This window comes from Arvicanthis niloticus, chromosome 16, assembly GCF_011762505.2.
Source record: "Arvicanthis niloticus isolate mArvNil1 chromosome 16, mArvNil1.pat.X, whole genome shotgun sequence".
NCBI lineage: Eukaryota > Metazoa > Chordata > Mammalia > Rodentia > Muridae > Arvicanthis > Arvicanthis niloticus.
In genome coordinates this window covers 69,653,053-69,671,015 of record NC_047673.1, presented here as the reverse complement: position 1 = coordinate 69,671,015, position 17,963 = coordinate 69,653,053, and the positions used below count along the sequence as shown (strand labels likewise).

The 17,963-nt window shown below is 38.9% G+C and overlaps 1 protein-coding gene across 18 annotated transcripts in view; it reads right to left on the bottom strand.

The window, feature by feature from the left end:
• The window catches only part of Cdc42bpa (CDC42 binding protein kinase alpha), a 217,834-nt gene extending 200,470 nt beyond the window's left edge, over window positions 1–17,364 (bottom strand). For all 18 annotated transcript variants that reach the window (XM_076914596.1, XM_076914601.1, XM_076914598.1 and 15 more), the window contains exon 1: window positions 17,037–17,364. In XM_076914596.1, the coding sequence (XP_076770711.1) occupies window positions 17,037–17,214 (178 nt within the window). In that variant the 5' untranslated portion in view covers window positions 17,215–17,364. The remainder of the gene's footprint in view (window positions 1–17,036) is intronic.
• Window positions 17,365–17,963: the final 599 nt, after the last annotated feature.

Below are 17,963 nucleotides of genomic sequence, written 5' to 3'. Positions count from 1 at the left end.
CCACATGTGTAAAATTAAAATAGGGGGAAGATGGGAGAGAAGACCTGGCAACTAGAATACTGAGGAAAATGACTTCTGAGTAAGGGCAGGAACTCAAGGCAGGATCTGCTTGCTTTTCTATACAACCCAGGACACGCACCACCCACAGTGGAGTAGGATCTTCCCACACCAATCATTAATCAAGAAATACTCCACAGACTCGCCTACAGGCAAATGTGATGGAAGCATTTCCCCTCCTCCTAGATGACTCTAACTGTATGGAATTCACACACACACACACACACACACACACACTAATGAACACATGTACATAATCTTTATTTTACAGAAGAAATATTTACTAAATTTACTTTTAACAGACCTCCTAATCACACCATCTAGTCATCACTAACGACTGGTAGGTTGGAATTTGTGCTGTAGGTATGAGATGATCCTAGTATGACACACATTAAAAAGACAAGAAATAATCCAAGGTCCATACCCCTGGCCAAAGAAGCACTATAGCAAGTTGTATAAGCATTCAGAGAAGGGATAAATCAACAACAACAAAAAAACTGGTAACCGGCCGGGCAGTGGTGGTGCACGCCTTTAATCCCAGCACTTGGGAGGCAGAGACAGGCGGATTTCTGAGTTCGAGGCCAGCCTGGTCTACAGAGTGAGTTCCAGGACAGCCAGGGCTACACAGAGAAACCCTGTCTCGAAAAAAAAAAATAAAAACAAACAAAAAAAAACCTGGTAACATTTCAATGACCATATGCAATTTTCAAATTAAAATTTAATCATAGATTTTTTTTAATACATTCCACTCTCTCTTCCACATAGTAAAACTGGCCCTGAATCTCTAAATTAAAAGTATATTATCATAGCAAGCATTTTTTATAAGTGATCGGGAAAAGGCAAAAAGTAATTCCAAAGTTTACTGGAGCACTAGTGATTTCTAATGAAAATGCTTCAGTAAGTAGTAAAACACAAAGTCAGCTGCAGTGAAAACTGCTTGTGATCTAACCGACTCCAGATTCTCTTTCTAAGAGTCTAATCTGTGTATGTGCTGCACATGTGTGTGCACGTATGTACACATGTTCTTATACAAGTCTGTGTGCATTCATGGAAAGGCCAGAGATCTACATTAGATGTTTTCCTCTGCCACTCTCCACCTTTAGGGTTTTTTTAAAATTTTTGAGATTATATTATAATTACATCATTTCTCCCTTCTCTTTCCTTCCTCCAACCCCCCACCCCACCCCCCAGGTTTTGATACAGGGCTTCTCACTGACACTGGAACTCATCAGTTAGGCTAGTGTAACTAGCCAGCAAACTCTAGCAGTCTTCCTGTGTTCCAGTATCTTTCTGTTGCTTGGATAAAACAATGACAAAAAAAGATATAAGGAAGAAAGGATTTATTTCACCTTACAGCTTATAGTAGTGATCACAGTCCATTACTGAAGGAGGCTGAAACAGGAACTGAAGCAGAGTCCATGGAAGTATGTTGCTTAATGGCTAGCTTTCCAGACTCACAATGGTTAGTGTTCTTGTATCTCCCAGGACCACCTGGGAGGCAGCCCTGCCACAGTGGACTGGGCCTTCCCATACCAATCCTTAATCAAGAAAAACGCCCCACAGACTTGCCTGCAGCACAATCTGGTGGAGGTGTTGTTTTCCAATTGAGGTTCCCTCTTTCCAAATAACCCTGACTGTGGCACAACCTGTCCCCTCTCCACCCCACCCCATCTCACCCTCTTATTTCTGAGTACTAGAGTGTGCCTGGCTTTTATACGGCTGCTGGGTATCCAAACTCAAGTCCTCTTATTTGCATAGCAAGCATTTTAATGAATAAACCATCTCACCATCTCCCCATATTCTACATTTGTTAAAAAATCCTAATCTTCCTTCACACAGCTCAGGTACCTCAACAATCCCATCACCACCAGCATAATGGCTGCCTCCTTCACAGATAGAAATCTAACTTTGGCTATTTGAGACCACAGCAAAAGCTTTCTTCTGCTCTGAAATGGAATTTCTCTCTCCTTCCCCAGTAACTTGGGAGTGTACTGCTCCAATGCCATCCATAGCCTTTGGGATGTGATAGAGAAGTCCACACTGCCCTAGATTCACAGAACCTGGATATTTGCTGAGTCACTAATTCAAAAGGCTCAAGACATCAAGGTTCTTGATAGGTCAGTAAAAAGTAAAACTTTTCTTACTTTTAAAACCAATTTTCACTGGATTTTCCATTACTTATAACCCAAAACACCATTTACATCACTTGTGTGATTCCTTTGTCTGTACTGTTCTGTTTGAGTTCATTCAGTTCCATAAACAGATGAGCATTACATATATGCCTTGTGTAACTTCAGAAGTAGCTATACAAATGTTTAAAAACATATATAAAGGATTTAACCCACATAGCTTTTCCTAGAATAAACTACTCTCCTAAATTAGATAAAACATAACTTACATTGCCATCTATAAGATTTAAGACAAGTATCGGACCCTAACAAACTCCCTTCCTATATTACCCTGCCAATGGAATTATAGTATAATTTTAGTCAGGTCATTTCTCAATGCCACCATTACTATAACCATGTAAATTAGTTACTTTTTCTTTCTTACACAATTCTCTCTTAATAGCCCCTTTTCAAGCTGCTTCATTTTCTAAACCGCTTTAAACTCTCTCCCAGATGTCCAGCGTTTGAGGCCTGCACTGTTCTCTGCTTGGTGTCACTCAGCTCAGCAGAGCTTGATTTACTGGGGCTGAGCAGCCTGTGTTAAGAAAGAGCAGGAGCTCTAGCCTTCCCAGCTCAGAACAGCTTTAGTTGGCCCTGTGTCTCAGCTGGGCCCACACCTTAACTTCCAGAGCATTCTGAAGACACCAACTTCTACAACTACTCAACTTGTCTTAACTCTGCCAGTTATCCTGGGCAGAAACTCAGCTTTCACCTGTGCTAACTTAGAACCCAGTGTCCTCTGGCGATGAGGTTGGCATCACTCACATTTTCACTTCACAAATGAAACTGCTTCGAGTCTCCTTTCCTGCTCTTCTCATTTTGGGGCATTTATGACTGTTAAAAAAAATCTTTATTATAGTTTTAGTAGGACTGCAGAGAAAACAAAATTCTAACTATATGTTTAATTCATCAAGAATAGCCTCTAATGTGTGTTCTGTCTACAGTGTACATAAGGTTAAATATAGATTTAACGAAAGAAAACACTGATTGACAAATTAGACTATTTGCATTTTACTCTATTTCTTACTCTTTTTTTTTTACCTCATTCTACTAAGTACTTATTTACAGACTGTCTACTGCTATTAAAGGAAATCATAAACCATCAATTAAGAAATCATCTTTATTTGACCATTAAAGTTAGTTAGGTTTTTCTTAAAGAAAAAACCACTTTTGAAATAAAGCAGGGGAAGTAAAGAAGAAACACGCTCCTGCCATAGCCCTGAAGCAGTGTTTCTGAAGCAGCGTGTCAAGATTAGGTAGACGGGCAGCTGCTGGCCTTGACTGTCACAGGCACGATGGCACAGGACTGGGGAAGTAAAAACACTGGCCAGAGTGCAAAGTCTCAGACTAACTAGACACCCCTTGATTGCCAACAGTTTCCCTTTGGCTAAATAACAGCTGAGTGTGGCACAAAAGACCACCACAACAAGACTGTGGGGCCGACACACACTGCCCTGTACTTTAGCCAAACCAGCTGTCCCATGACTGCATTGTTAAAGGTCACGGGATAGAGATCAAAAAGACTGTTATACTCTATACATTTTTGAAAGGACTTCTTTTAGACTTTTGAGTGACTAGGGGAAGCCTGGCATGGCAGCACATGCCTGTAACTCCAAAAGCTGGGAGAGAAAAAGGACTTGAGCTCAAAACCAGATTAGTGTTTTTAATAAGACTCCATCTCAAAAAAAAAAAAAAAAAAGTATATAAAGTTACACACATATTAGTATATGTATACAGTTAAGCCTTGCTTAATGACAGCCATCTATAATAGTGATCCGATGCGACTATATCATCTGGTGATATCCTATGCATCATCTTAAGTTTGTGTAAATGCACACCATGATGTTCGTACTACAAAATCACTCAATAAAACCTTTCTCAAACCATGTTCCTATTCTAAAGAGAAGCATGTGTTAGGTAAATAGCCACCCCCTCTTCCTGAACAATTCACACCTAAGGCCAGTAGGCATGGCAAAACAAAGTGAAAACAAAAAGAATCACATGGAGGCCAGCAGCTAAGCTCATGCCCAGGACAGCCACAAAAGGGCTACTGGCACTGGGAGTCTCAGAGCCTGGGGACCACAAACAGCATCCTTGGGTGAGAGAAAGCCTGGGGTGAAATGTTCAGACAGACAAGGTGAAGAGCATGGCTTTAGGGATGAGAACAGCAGCAAGCCAGCCTCATGAACAGATTGTCTGGAAGAGGGAAGGAGGGGAGGACTAATGAGAGATCTCCTAAGTAAATAAATGAAGCTGAAGAGATGGCTCAGCACTTAGAAGCACCTACTGCTCTAGCAGAGGACCTGAGATCAATTTCCAGCACCGATATCAAGTGTCTTACAAGTCTCTCTCTCTCTCTCTCTCTCTCTCTCTCTCTCTCTCTCGCTCTCTCTCCCTCTCCCTCTCCCTCTCCCTCTCCCTCTCCCTCTCCCTCTCCCTCTCCCTCTCCCTCTCTCCCTCCCTTCCTCCTTTTTCTCACTCTTCCTCTCCTTTTCCATCTCCCTCTTCCCTTCCTCCTTTCCCCTACCCCTCTCCCATGTATGTGGAAGATAATAGGATCCATACTTCTCACTGACTGCTGGGAAGGAGATTTACAATCCGGAAAAACAAAACAACAACCAAAAAAAGAGATCTAACTTAAACCCTGGAGCATTAGACTGGAATTAGGGATATTGGTGCAAATCCATCATCTTTCCTATAAAATAAAGACAGAAACAAGTATCTACCAAAGTACATGCAGATTTGAAATATACATGTCAATACACACATGAAATGGGGAGATGGCTGGACAGCGCAAGGTCTGGATGGACTAACGGAGTGGTGCACTGTCCACTAGGAGACCTAGTGAGTTCGCGGGGAGCAAGACCTTACCCTGCCTCCTACAGAGTGGAGGCACCTACGAAAAGGTGCCAGCAGTCCTTAAAAACTTACTAATTCCAAGGCAGGGTCAAGAAAGGAACAGGCCAAGCCTCAGCCATCTCATTATACCAAAAAGCAAGAAAGTACTCAAGAAAGATCATGGGGACATGTCAAAGGGACAATCTGAAAGAGCTCCTATTGACTAGATCTGGGTCAAGCCAAGCTACTGAAGATTCCATGATAACATTTTGACCACTGGCATATACAACTCATATATGGCCCTGTCTACTTCCCTAATTGTGTTTTCACTTTTTTAAAAATTTGAAATGTTTTCAAAGAGAAAAGCTGCAGATACAGAACAATTTGTCCCTTCCAGAAGCACTTGGGTAATTCTACTACTAATTTGTAGTAAAGGGTTCTAACCTAGTAAGTTTAACACAAAAAACTGTAAGCTATTGTAGATATAAATACAATTTATTAAGACAAAGATAGACACATAATATAAAATACCTCTCCAATAACTATAAAGGGAAAGAAGTAATTGTTCTGTAGTGATTTTATTCCGTTTGTCTGATGTTGTTGTTGTTGCTGCTGCGTCTCACTGTGTGGCTCTGGCCAGGCTCACTTATATAGACCAGTAGAGCTTTCACTGATCCTGCCTCAGCCTCTGTGGTGTTAGAATTACAGGCATGTGACACCACACCCCACCCAAACAACTACAGTGAAGAAGCCTGGTGAGTGCCAGCACAGCATGTAATCAGGCAGTATGAAATCTGTGCCTCATCTGACAGGATGCAAGCAGAAGAACACTGACTGCATCGTTTCTGAGATACTAACAAAACTGTGTCTAAATTGAACTGTGAGGAAAATCCAAATGGGGAGATTACTGCAAATGGCTTGCGATCCTCAAAAGAGTCGTGAAAGTCAAGGAAAACCTAAAGACCTGGCTCAAGCAACACTGCAGGATACACCATTCCCATGTGACCCAGGCTTCCAGACGGAACCCTTCTGCTCTAACAAGACCACTACATCAACTGATAAACTCAAAGTTTCTAAAAATAAAATGACAGGATTTCATCAATGTTAATTTCTTGATTTTAACAGTTGCATATAGTCATATAAAAGTATGTAGATCTACATAAAAACACATTGCAAAGAAATGGACATCAGTAGACAATTATTCTTGTAGTTCAGGAAGAAAAAGTATACTATACTTGCCATTTTTGTTCAATTATAGTTATTTCAATTAAAACATTTTTAAAGTTAAATATATAAAGCAGTAGATGAGCACTGTGTAAAAGCTGTGACTAGGCAGGTATATACACCGGTAATTCTAGCACTCAGGAGGTAAAGAAGCACAAATCAAGGCCGATCTGAGCATCACAGGCATGCCATGTCTTTAAAATAAGAAAGAAAAGAAAAAGCACGTATCATGCTCAGCAGTTTAAATGAAACTATCCCGGAATGCTGTTCATAGTCAATGGAAGATAGTAAGCATGATATTAACATGATTTTATATATGTGTGTGTGTGTTTGTGTGTGTGCATGTGTGTGTGTGTGTGTATATATATGCCATGCGGTGTGGGCACATGCCTTTAATCCTCCCAGCACTCAGGAGAGAGGCAGGTGGATCTCTAAATTCAAGGCTAGTCTGGTCTACAGAGTGAGTTCCAGGACAGCCAAGGCTATACAAAATGAGGGGGAGGGGGGAAGGGAGGGAGGGAGGGAGGGAGGGAAGAAGGGAAGGAGGGAGGAAGGGGGAGGGAGCGAAGAAGGGAAGAAAGGAAGGAGGGAGGGAGGGAGGGAAGAAGGGAAGGAAGGAAGGAAGGGAGGGAGGGAGGGAGGGAGGGAAGAAGGGAAGGAGGGAGGAAGGGGCAGAAAGACATAGAGAGACATGGAAAGACAGACAGACAGACAGACAGACAGACAGACAGAGATGTGTTTTGTTAAATTCCGGGATGTGTACGAACATCATATTTTCAAGTTAGAGACATGTGATGTGTTAAAGGCTTCTTGCCCATTTTAAAGGAAAACAGTGAAACAAGAAGACCCAGGAATGTATAAAACCATATTTACCAGTTTAATACAAATAAATTGAGCCAAATACACAAAAACAGAGGGAAACCAGGATAACTCCTAAGGTACTTAACTACCTCACAATTGTGAAGGCAAAAGAAACATGATGATAACATCCATCACAATCTCAAGCAACTAACACAGCAATGGACTTTCTGGAAGAAACTGTTAGTGTAGCATGCATCAGTCACAAAGGATGACACATTACAAAGGCATGCAGTTTAGAAAGTCAGAAATAGAAATTATGCTCATTTTGCAAATAGTGTGGTTCTCACCCTAAACGCTAAGAAAGTGTGGGTACCCAGTATGGAAAGGCTCTCAGGTACCATGTTAACACATCAGGTTCACTGAACACCTGCGCTCTTAGTATACGTTTACGTGTTTCTTTATGGTCATTTTTTGGTCAAGACAAAACCACAGGGAGTTAGTGATGTAATTCAAAATGAGGCTTTAGTCATGTCAAGCAAGAATGTTTTAAATCTCAGCACAGAACACGTCTAAGTAGTGCTCACTGTTTTTCACCATATATGGGTTACTTGGGGTATTAGCCACCCCTAGTAAGCACTGACACTTAAGGACAAGATTCCTGCTAGAACTGGACAATTATATCATTTTTATAAAGTTCTCATAAGATCCAATTAGCTTTGTTCTACTTTACAGTTTCTCTGTACCAGTAAACAGAAAATGACCATCTTTTACAAAAACAAACAAAACCAACCACTAGGCTAGGAGAAGCACTTCTGTAAACCAGAACTCTCCAACACAGCGAGATCTTCCTGTCCAATGCTGAATCCTCCTCCAACTTAAATTTGACTACACTAGTTTCTCGATTGTGTAAATGTGCCAAACCCTGTGTTTGTGCTCTAAGTACACTGTTGATGATATGTTTTTAAGTGCTTTTTACATAACATGTTTAAAGACTCTGGACATTGCCTATGGTTTCTTGATGTGGCCACAATGTCCCAAGTTCAATCCAGTGTTCCTCTCATAGTTCCACAGTTAAAGTGGTCTGGGCCAACCTTGCACAAGGTTTCTGTTCAGAGCCTGTGAAACTTTTTCTGTGATAAGGTAAAAAGGCATGTATCCAAAACACTAGTTTCCAGCCCTTCATATCCAATTAACCCATAATTTGTGGAATAGTCAGTGTGTCCCTTGAAATGCAGTTTAGGAAATACTCGTAGAAAGTATTCATTTTCTTCATACTTACTGAAAGACCACGTGGGTCAGTGGGTGCTGCCTAATTTTAGACCATAAAAGGTACTATATGAACACCATATCAATAAAAAAATTAACCTTCTGAGTTGAGGTTTAGAATTCTACCACCAATTTTCAGATTGAAGCCACATAAATACAAAAATAAAATGTAACTAGTCACTGAGTAATATCTGTTCCTGATGGTGGAAAAGACTGGATATCAGTTTAATATTTACTCCCCTCCCCAATAGCTTGGCTGAAAAGAACAAAACAGTTTATGCAAAACATCCTAAAAGAATATCTAAGACTGTTTGCATAGCCATGAAAGACACTTTCAGTAAATATAATTTTGAAGGCTCTGATGCCCTCCTCTGGCCTCCCTGGGCACCAGACATGTTCATGGTGCACAGACATGCATAACATTCATACACACACAATTAAATAAAATTTTAAAGTAATAACAATTTAATAAGATATTATCAAGAAGATATAAATGCTTGTTGATAGTAAAGTGAATTTACTTATATCTTTTAATTAGTATTAGTATACACTTAACTTAAACTTAATCCCCAATTTGGTATTTTAGTTCTTCCTTTATTTTAAGGCTAAATAATATAGAAATTTAAAAATCAGAATGGAAGCTTGGATATAACTCAGTGGATAGATTGCTTTTTTAGCATCTACACAAGGTCCTGGGTTCAATTCCCATCACCATATAAACCAAACATAACAGCGCATACCTCTAGTCCTAGCACTTAGGAAGCAGAGGCAAAAGAATCACAAGTTTAATGTCATATTAAGTTCAAGGACTCCATGAGACCCAGTATTAAAAATGAAAAAATCAGAATGGGACTGAAACAAACAAAATAAACTAAGTCATGGGAGAAACTTCTAAACTGGCTTTCATCTTTTGGTAAAATATTATAGTAATGTTTACTTCTTTACAGATGATACAACACAGATTCAAGAGGTTAAATAACTTGCCTAGATCACCTGGTCAATACTTAAAGGAGCCAGTCTACATCTAAAGCTCATCACTTGTTTCTGAACAATCAGGTTCATTGTCCTCCAGTATTATTATCTATCATGCTAAAACTTAGAACAAAACTTTACGGTAATCACAAAGTTCTAGCTGTCCACATGCTGTGAAAATAACACCAGTTGTGCATGGGGTTCTCCTTAATAAAGAGGAGCGATTGTCTGGTTTCCTTATAATACATATAAACAAGTAGATGCTGACACATGAAACACATACACCATTATACATAGTAATAAAAGTTCCCACAAATTGAGAGGACAGAAACCAATCACTTAGCTAAAACACTGTTGCCCTAGGGGAAAAAACAAAACACAATGGATTATGAAATTGCAAGAGTTCAAGGATTTTTCTTCCTAAACGTCATAATGAACAAAATTTTTCAGACACAAAATAGTTTTCTAACATGTTAAAATTATAGTAACTGGAGCTATAAAAATAAAGTGAGAATTTCTGTATTTGAAATCATTAAATGGGCCAGGCAGTGGTGGTGCACACCTTTAATTTCAGCACTTGGGAGGCAGAGGCAGGTGGATTTCTGAGTTCAAGGCCAGCCTGGTCTACAGAGTGAGTTCCAGGACAGCCAGGACTACACAGAGAAACCCTGTCTCAAAAACAAACAAACAAACAAAAAAAATCATTAAATGCCTTTCCATGGGGAGTTAGTTCAATGAGAACAAGAAGAATGTCATAGGAACATCTCAGTCATACAGGAGTTGACAACACAGGTCTTCAGTGTACCATTCCAATCCTACTGTGCGCAGTGTGTTTCTTAGATGTCATTCTATCAACAGCACCATTACTACTTCAGCATGATTAAATTTATTTCTCAGGTCACAGGACTTTTACACACATAAATATAACTCTACAGGCACTAAGTAAAATATAACTTACTCAAAGCTAGATTCAAGTTTCTCAAAGTTCTTTTCTAACCTCAATAGAAAGTTACTAAGGAACAACACTTCTCTAAGAATACCCACTAGAATACTTGACATCGACCCTACAGACATTATTCAAAATGATGATTATGTAATCCAATAAACCTTGTAAATTCTAGGATAACCTAAAACATTTTACTTGAATTATATCTGAGTTGATTTTCCAAACTTACAAGATTTTGTGCACATTTACACACACACACACACACACACACACAACTCAGTAATAGTGCAGAGATTCAAGGAACACCCTTTGAAACTAGAGAAGAAAACTAGATGAAGAAGCTCTGATTCAAAAGCAGAGTTCAAAGAAGAATTCAAAGACAAACCACTGTACTGAGAATGAGGGGCCAGACCCTTGTGGCTCCTGTTCTGACAAAAGCCAAATGCAGCTCTATGCAAGTAGCAGATCCAGGACCACCAGATGAGAGGCTGATCAAGTGAAGGCTGCCCATTCTCACCTACTGCCAAAAACAGATGCAACCTGTCCAGCAATGGGTGAGTGGCTAAGGAGAAGAGCAGCCCTAAAGCTCTGAGCAGCATCAATGGGGAGGAACAGAAAACTGTCTGCAGCTGGAACACTTCTCTATGCAGAGACAACAAAGGACACTCATTCTTGTGTTTGAGGTAGTTTATACTTAAGAGCACAGGTCATTCAAAAAGAAGTCATTTTAGAAAGCACTTCTGCAGATTCAGCAAAAAAACAGCTGAGCAATTGATGGTCTTCAGTACTAAAACACGAAGTCATTTCACTGATGGTCTATGAGTGAGTGACAAGGAGAAAACTAGCAAATTCTCTTGAGTTGGCCTGGAATAGAAAGAAACAGCCAAGACACTACTACTATTTATCCCTAAGTCCAAAAAGCTAATACATCTCTCATAACCAATCAATGAAAGTTGATCACTGCCACAAAAGGAAAGTAAGAGGCAATAACCACTTAAAAAATACAAATGACTGAGGTTAATTCTTATATCCAGTATACTCTTTCAAATTAAAATTAGCCAATTATTCTGTTAGATTCAAACACCACCTTAGGAACACAATGGAGTTTGTTCGTTCTGTGTGTGTGTGTGTGTGTCTGTCCATCTGTCTCTCTCTGTGTCTCTGTGTCTCTGTGTCTCTGTCTCTCTCTCTCTCTCTCTCTCTCTCTCTCTCTCTCTCTCTGGCCATTCATCCTCATCCTCTCCCTGGTCCAACCTCTCCTTTGCCCCTCCCCTCCCCCATCTTGACCCTATGTACAATCCCCTTTATTAAATTATCTATTTGTTGTCCTAGATCTTTTACATGTTCTTTTCAAAAACAGGAGCCATGCTTCTAATATTCTCATGATGAGCTAACATATACATCTGCTTCTACACAATATTCTAAACTCCTCTAATATCAATCTGTAAGACACAGGAGTGAGAAATGCAACAAAGCACACATGCTTTGCATACCAATATCTACTCTTTTTATGTATGATGAACTTGACTGTTTTCTATTCTAGCCTAACTTTTAAATGTTGGTTAGACTTCATATACTGATTTTTTTTTAAGATTTATTTATTTAATAGATGTGAGTACACTGTGGCTGTCTTCAGGCACACCAGAAGAGGGTTTCAGATCCCATTACAGATGGTTGTGAGCCACCATGTAGTTGCTGCAAATTGAACTTAGGACCACTAGAAGAGCACTCAGTGCTCTTAACCAGTAAGCCATCTCTTCAGCCCTTGAATTTTTTTTTTAAACTATTACATCCAATTGGATGAAAAAGAAAAAGCTTTACACACAATTTCCTGGCAATAAGTAAGATTTGAGTAGCACAAATAAACTCATGCCAAGTTCGGTCCTTTTGCCCTAAAGCAGACTGGACTTACTATGTAATAGTAATCAAGTCCTAAGATTTATGGGACAGTTCATAAAGTTTCCAACATATTACAGTATTTGTTCACACTGCTATAGTAAAGTATGCCTTGTTTCTACATGAAATACTTTTAAAATTCTTAAAATGTAAGCCTTGACATCCTGTTCTCACTCACAGAGCACTATTATTTTAAACAGTTTACTAACCAAGTGCTCAATACTGAAAGTCGTTACAGTAACCAACATTATTTGTCATCTCCCTAAGGAAGAAGTGGGCAGGAAGAAGGGAGAGAAATGGTACAACAGCAAACTACCACTTACGGGAGTATTTCTGGAACATGTCAACATTGGTTTAGATAAACTATGTCCATTCTTAAAACAGAATGTTTCATGACTAGTGTAAAAGAAACAAGTGCCCTACCTATATTTTAAACACATTTACAATGATCACAAACGAGCTTATTTAAAAATTAATTTAATCATCTGTATTCAATGAATATCTTAACAATTCTGTATGATGAATATTTCTACTCAGGAAAAGTTAACAGTGAGCAACAGCAGACAGAAAGAACAAAAAAAGTATTCTAAAAATGATTCAGTTCTTTCCTTCTAAGCAAGCCATCATCACCCCAGCTCACACAGGAAAAAACTGAGAATAAACTTCAAAGCTACTCTATGCAAGGCAGTGGTGGAGCACTCCTTTGATCCCAGCACTCAGAAGGCAGAGGCAGGCCAATCTCTGGGTTCGAGACCATCCTAGTCTTTACAGAACAAGTTCCAGGACAGCCAGGGCTACACAGAGAAACCCTGTCTCAATAATAAAATAATAAATACATAAACAAACAAACATGCTAACTTCTAATAAAAGGAAATGTTTATCTTACAATACCTGTTGATATCTCCTAACAATAAGTATAATAATCAGGCTATTCTACAGTGTAGCATACAATCTGAGGAAGCTATAAAATCAGTTAATGATAACTTACATGAAATGTTGTACGATCAAGATCAGAAAGTCTAGAAAAGTAATCTACATACAGGGAATCTTTGCAGATCCTCCTGTTCTGAGTAGTACTATCCTATAGGCACTTTTTAAATAAATTAGCAATTCCTTAACATTCAAATTTCTCATTTCAGAGTAGAAGAAAAACAATGTCATGAACAGTGAATGTACTAGTCATCAGTCAGTTACAGCAGCACAACTGCTTTTCTTCTAGCTCCACTACAACGTGACTAAAACCACTACTGACAGCAAAACTCTTCTTATAGAAACAAAAACAGAAAACCACAATCTTTCCAACAACTTTAAAAAAATCAAAGTAAGTCTTTCAAACTTTACTGACTATAAGTAGAAATCTTTTCAACAATTTAACAATCAAAGGAAAGAAAGCTTTTCAAGTCTTGCTGGCTGTGTGTAGACAATATATACATTATTAAGCTCAGAAGTGACCTCTGGTCTCATGGTGTTTTTATCCCTTGGTCTAGCATTCACTGACTTCATCTCTTCTTCCTCTCTCCCACTCTACTTTCCTTCCTCAGCACCAAAACCAAGAAATGCTATAAAAGAAAAGCAGCAAGCTTGACTTGGAATAGTCAAGTTCTCTTGCTGTGGTTCTGTTAAGAACAAGATATTACCTGTACCACTACAGAAATGAAATGGACCATAACTTGGAATCAAATGAAATTAATGGAGCGATACACACAAAATCTTGACTACATGTTTAAAAGTAACCAGGCATCCCTTGCAAAAATATGGAGCATCTAGGTGGTACTTCCAATAATGCAAATGCCAAACACAAATATTTAACCTGTAATATGGAATGTTTAACTACACTGTTCTGTTTCAATTACTGGGTCTCTTAAAGACTTAAGGACAATACTTTTAAATGACTAAAATCAAACCAAAGATGACATCTTGAAGCAAATCTAAATTGTAAAATTTAACCTTAATAATATTCCTATAAATTTCCATCCCAAAAAGTTCATAATTTGTTAAAAAATTAAGGTGAAGTCAATTCACAATCTGAAAACCTAATCTAGATATTCTTATACATTTTTTGCAATGGGAACAACATAGAACATTTCCCAAAATGTAGTGATAGACTAATAAATGAAGAAGGAATGACTCATTGCAATACTTAAATGAAAAGATACTATCACTCTTAATCTAAGATTCCCAATAGCTCAAAGACAGTAAATGACACCACTTATGATGCATCTCTGCAACACTTCCACTCAGAAGTGGAAGAGCACTCCAGAGGCTTAGGAGCCTAAAGTACACAAAATAATTCCTTAAAAGTTCTATAATCTCTTCCCCAGGAAGAGCACACCAAAACCAAATGTTCGCCCCTGAAAACATAAATACAAATAACATTATACAGATTAAGCATGTTGCATTTATATATTTAGGAGAGAGAGAGTATGTGTGTAAAACAATTAATGAAAACAGAAGCCACAAATCTGAAAGAGGGTTATAGAATGGTTTGGAAGGAAGAAAAGAAGGGGAAATGATGTAACTATTATAATCTTTAAAATATATATATAATTTTTAAACTTCTCTCTTGGAGTTAAAGAGATGGTTTGGTAGCTTTGAGGGCAAATGGTTCTTCCAGAGGACCTGAGTTTGATTCCCAGCACCCAGTCGGGTACCTTACAACCACCAGCATTCAGCTCTAAGAGGATCAGATGGCTGGGGCCTCCTCAGGAGCTTGCACGAACAGCACATACCTACACCAGTCCCACACACGGATATGTAATTTAAAATAATAAAAATAAACCTTTTTAAAGTGCCAGTAATGGTTTATGAGACTGTGGAGTCTCATCATACCATATATCAGACAACTAAAAAAGGTAAGACATCAAATTATTAATAAGAATGAAGGTGAATTTGGACTGGGATGGAACTCAATTGGCAGAGTACTTCCTAGCATATATAAAGCCCTTGGTTCAATTCCCAGCACTATCTAATCTGGGCATGGTAGTGCACAGTAATGCCAGCACTGGAAAGGTAGAGAGATGGAAGGATTGGGAGTTCAAGGCCAGACTCAGTTACATAGTAACTTCAAGAGCTACATAAGGCCCTCTCTCCAGGAAAAATAAATATAGTGAATGTAGCAGAAGAGTTGATCTTTGTTTTACTTTTTAGTATAGGTAAATATGTATGTATGTATGTATGTATGTATGTATGTATGTTTGCAAAGTGTCTTCATAAACATAAAAAATCCAAAAAAAGGATACTTAATGAGATACATAGGTTATTTTAATAAGATAGAAAATACCCCATAGCATGAAACTAGTACACATCAGGAAGCCAAGGAAATGTATTTTCTCTTATACACTATTTTAAATTATATTTGCCACTGCTATGTACAAAGAGTTCTCCTACTGTTTTGCAAATGAATAAGATATTAAATGACAATCATAATCACAGACTACAGCATCACTATGAAGCTGTCATTGAAGGACTCAGATTCCAACTATGAGAGTACTGAAACCTTTTTAAGTCTTCAAAAAAAAAAAAAAAGAAACCCCACAGAATTCCTAAGTTTATGAAACACCGGGTGTAAATTTCCATATGCTTCATAAAATATTGTATCCTGCATATAAAAAGGCAGGTAGATGCAAAGTCAGTGCCAACATAAAAATTACCTACTCTCAAGGGAGAAGTTGCCTGACAACTGGTTTAAGACTTCTTACATTCCCCGCATGATGACGGCAAACTGCTTCGTGAAATCATCCCATTCACATCTCAACATTTTTTTAACCCTTGTAACATCGTGCTACTAGCAATCACTCTTCTAATACTGGAGAATTGGAGAATTAAAATTGCTTCATGTAGGCATTCTTAAAGTGGGAGTTAACTTGAGAAACAAATTTTGAATGAATTTGAAAACAGAAACAACAACGGGTACTTAATTTTTTACTTCAGAAAATTAAGGTTTACTTGAGAATAAAGATTTTCAATATTTAAAAAAAAAAAATTGTTTAGCTAGCTAAAAGTATTTTAACAGCACAAAATTCTAGATGGCCCAAATCCTTCCAGAGCTATGGTACCCTTCTCTACCAGCCTGGGCAATGATGGCCACTGCTAGATGTCAGACTCCCCTCACGGAGTGAGTGACAGCAGAGGCTCCAGGAGTTCAGACAAGCCTTCTACCTTGAAGGTCACATGCAGTGTTTGCCCGCATCACTGATCTAGTCCACTACTACAGGTCACCTGAGTCACATCTAGCTAGTGTAGATACAAATTCAATTTAGGAATACAATCTAAGGCAGGTGGAGCTGCCTCCACACATTCTCAACTACATTTGCTTTACTTACACACACACACACACACACACACACACACACACTTTCTATTATTTCTCAGGAACCTAGTAATTTTTGGGAAGTCCATGTTTAGTACTTTCCTTTGTCTGTGCTATACAGAAATGAAATTAAACCCATTGATCACCACCCCCACGTTCCTGTTTTTCCAAAAAATGAACACAGGGACTTCAACTTCTCTCCTCTCCTCTCCAGTGATTTTCAAAGACTGGGAAGGAATGTTCCAACCAACAAATACCCTCCCACTGAACGACTGTGACAACTGTGCTCAATAATCCAATTCTGCCAACCCCAGCATTAGTTTTAAAGCTCCTACCGCTGCCCCCAAGCGCAGCTGAGTTCACAAACAGCAAGGCCAAACAACAAGGCAACAATTAAATGGCACAGCTTCACTCCTGGCAAATAGTTATGAAAAACTAGGAGAGAAAAGTCTTGATAATTAGCGTTTGTTCTTTTGTTAAAAATATATACATCATTTTCACCATAGTTAATAATGCTCATGCCCAGCTACACATTAAGAGTATTAAAAATAAAACTTACCCCATTCTAGATATTCAAGAATGTTCTTCTCTCTTCTCAATGGAGAATTATTGCATTCATCGTAAAGACAGATGAGTATGTCCAGTAAAGTCTCCACACTGAAGCACTGCCCATTGGTCTGAGCTGGCCCATCTAAAATAAACTGCTCCAACTGCCTCAAACGCACTTCTCCGGACATGTTTGCTTCGATTTCTGCTGGTTTTCTTTTCAATGCCCTTACGATGTCTACTGTTACTATCTGAACCTAAAATTTGAAAGATGTGGCTTTTAAAAATAAACCACTTGTTATTTCAACAACTGTCATGCAATGCCGATGCTGAATTAAACATCCAATACACCAGTCACCTCACTTAATGGAAGCGTCTTCAATTTCACCCATAAACATATATATCTTGAGGGTAAGTTTCCATAAAATATAGATTTAATATTTTTAAGAGAATAATACAATTAAATTGTATATTTAAATAAAATAATAATTAAAAGCACAACGAACTAGAGTCAACACTTCTTTCAGAAAAAAAAAAAAAAAAAAACCTTCATTCAAAATTCAATTCGTGCAACATAATCCTGAAACGAATCCAGTTGCATCATTAATGAATAAAGTCCCCTTGGCAGCAGCAATTCTCTTCCTCGGAAGAAGAAAAACTGAAAAAGGAGGAGGGGGTAATGTATGGAGGGGGAGGGAAAGCCAAAAATTCTGCTGCAAATGCTCCCAACCTCCACTCGGATAGCGCCTGGGCGAGTCCTCCGCCGCAAAGGGAGGGCAGCTCCCGGAGCGGTTCTCCTGGCTCGGCTCGGAACACGCCGAGCCCCGGCTCCGAGCTCTTTCTTCCTAGGGCTTTGCAGCGAGTCCTGCTTCTAGCGGACTGCGGCTAGGACGCGTCATCTTCCTCCCGGTTTCTCCCGGGGCCTGGCCGGCGGCGCGGC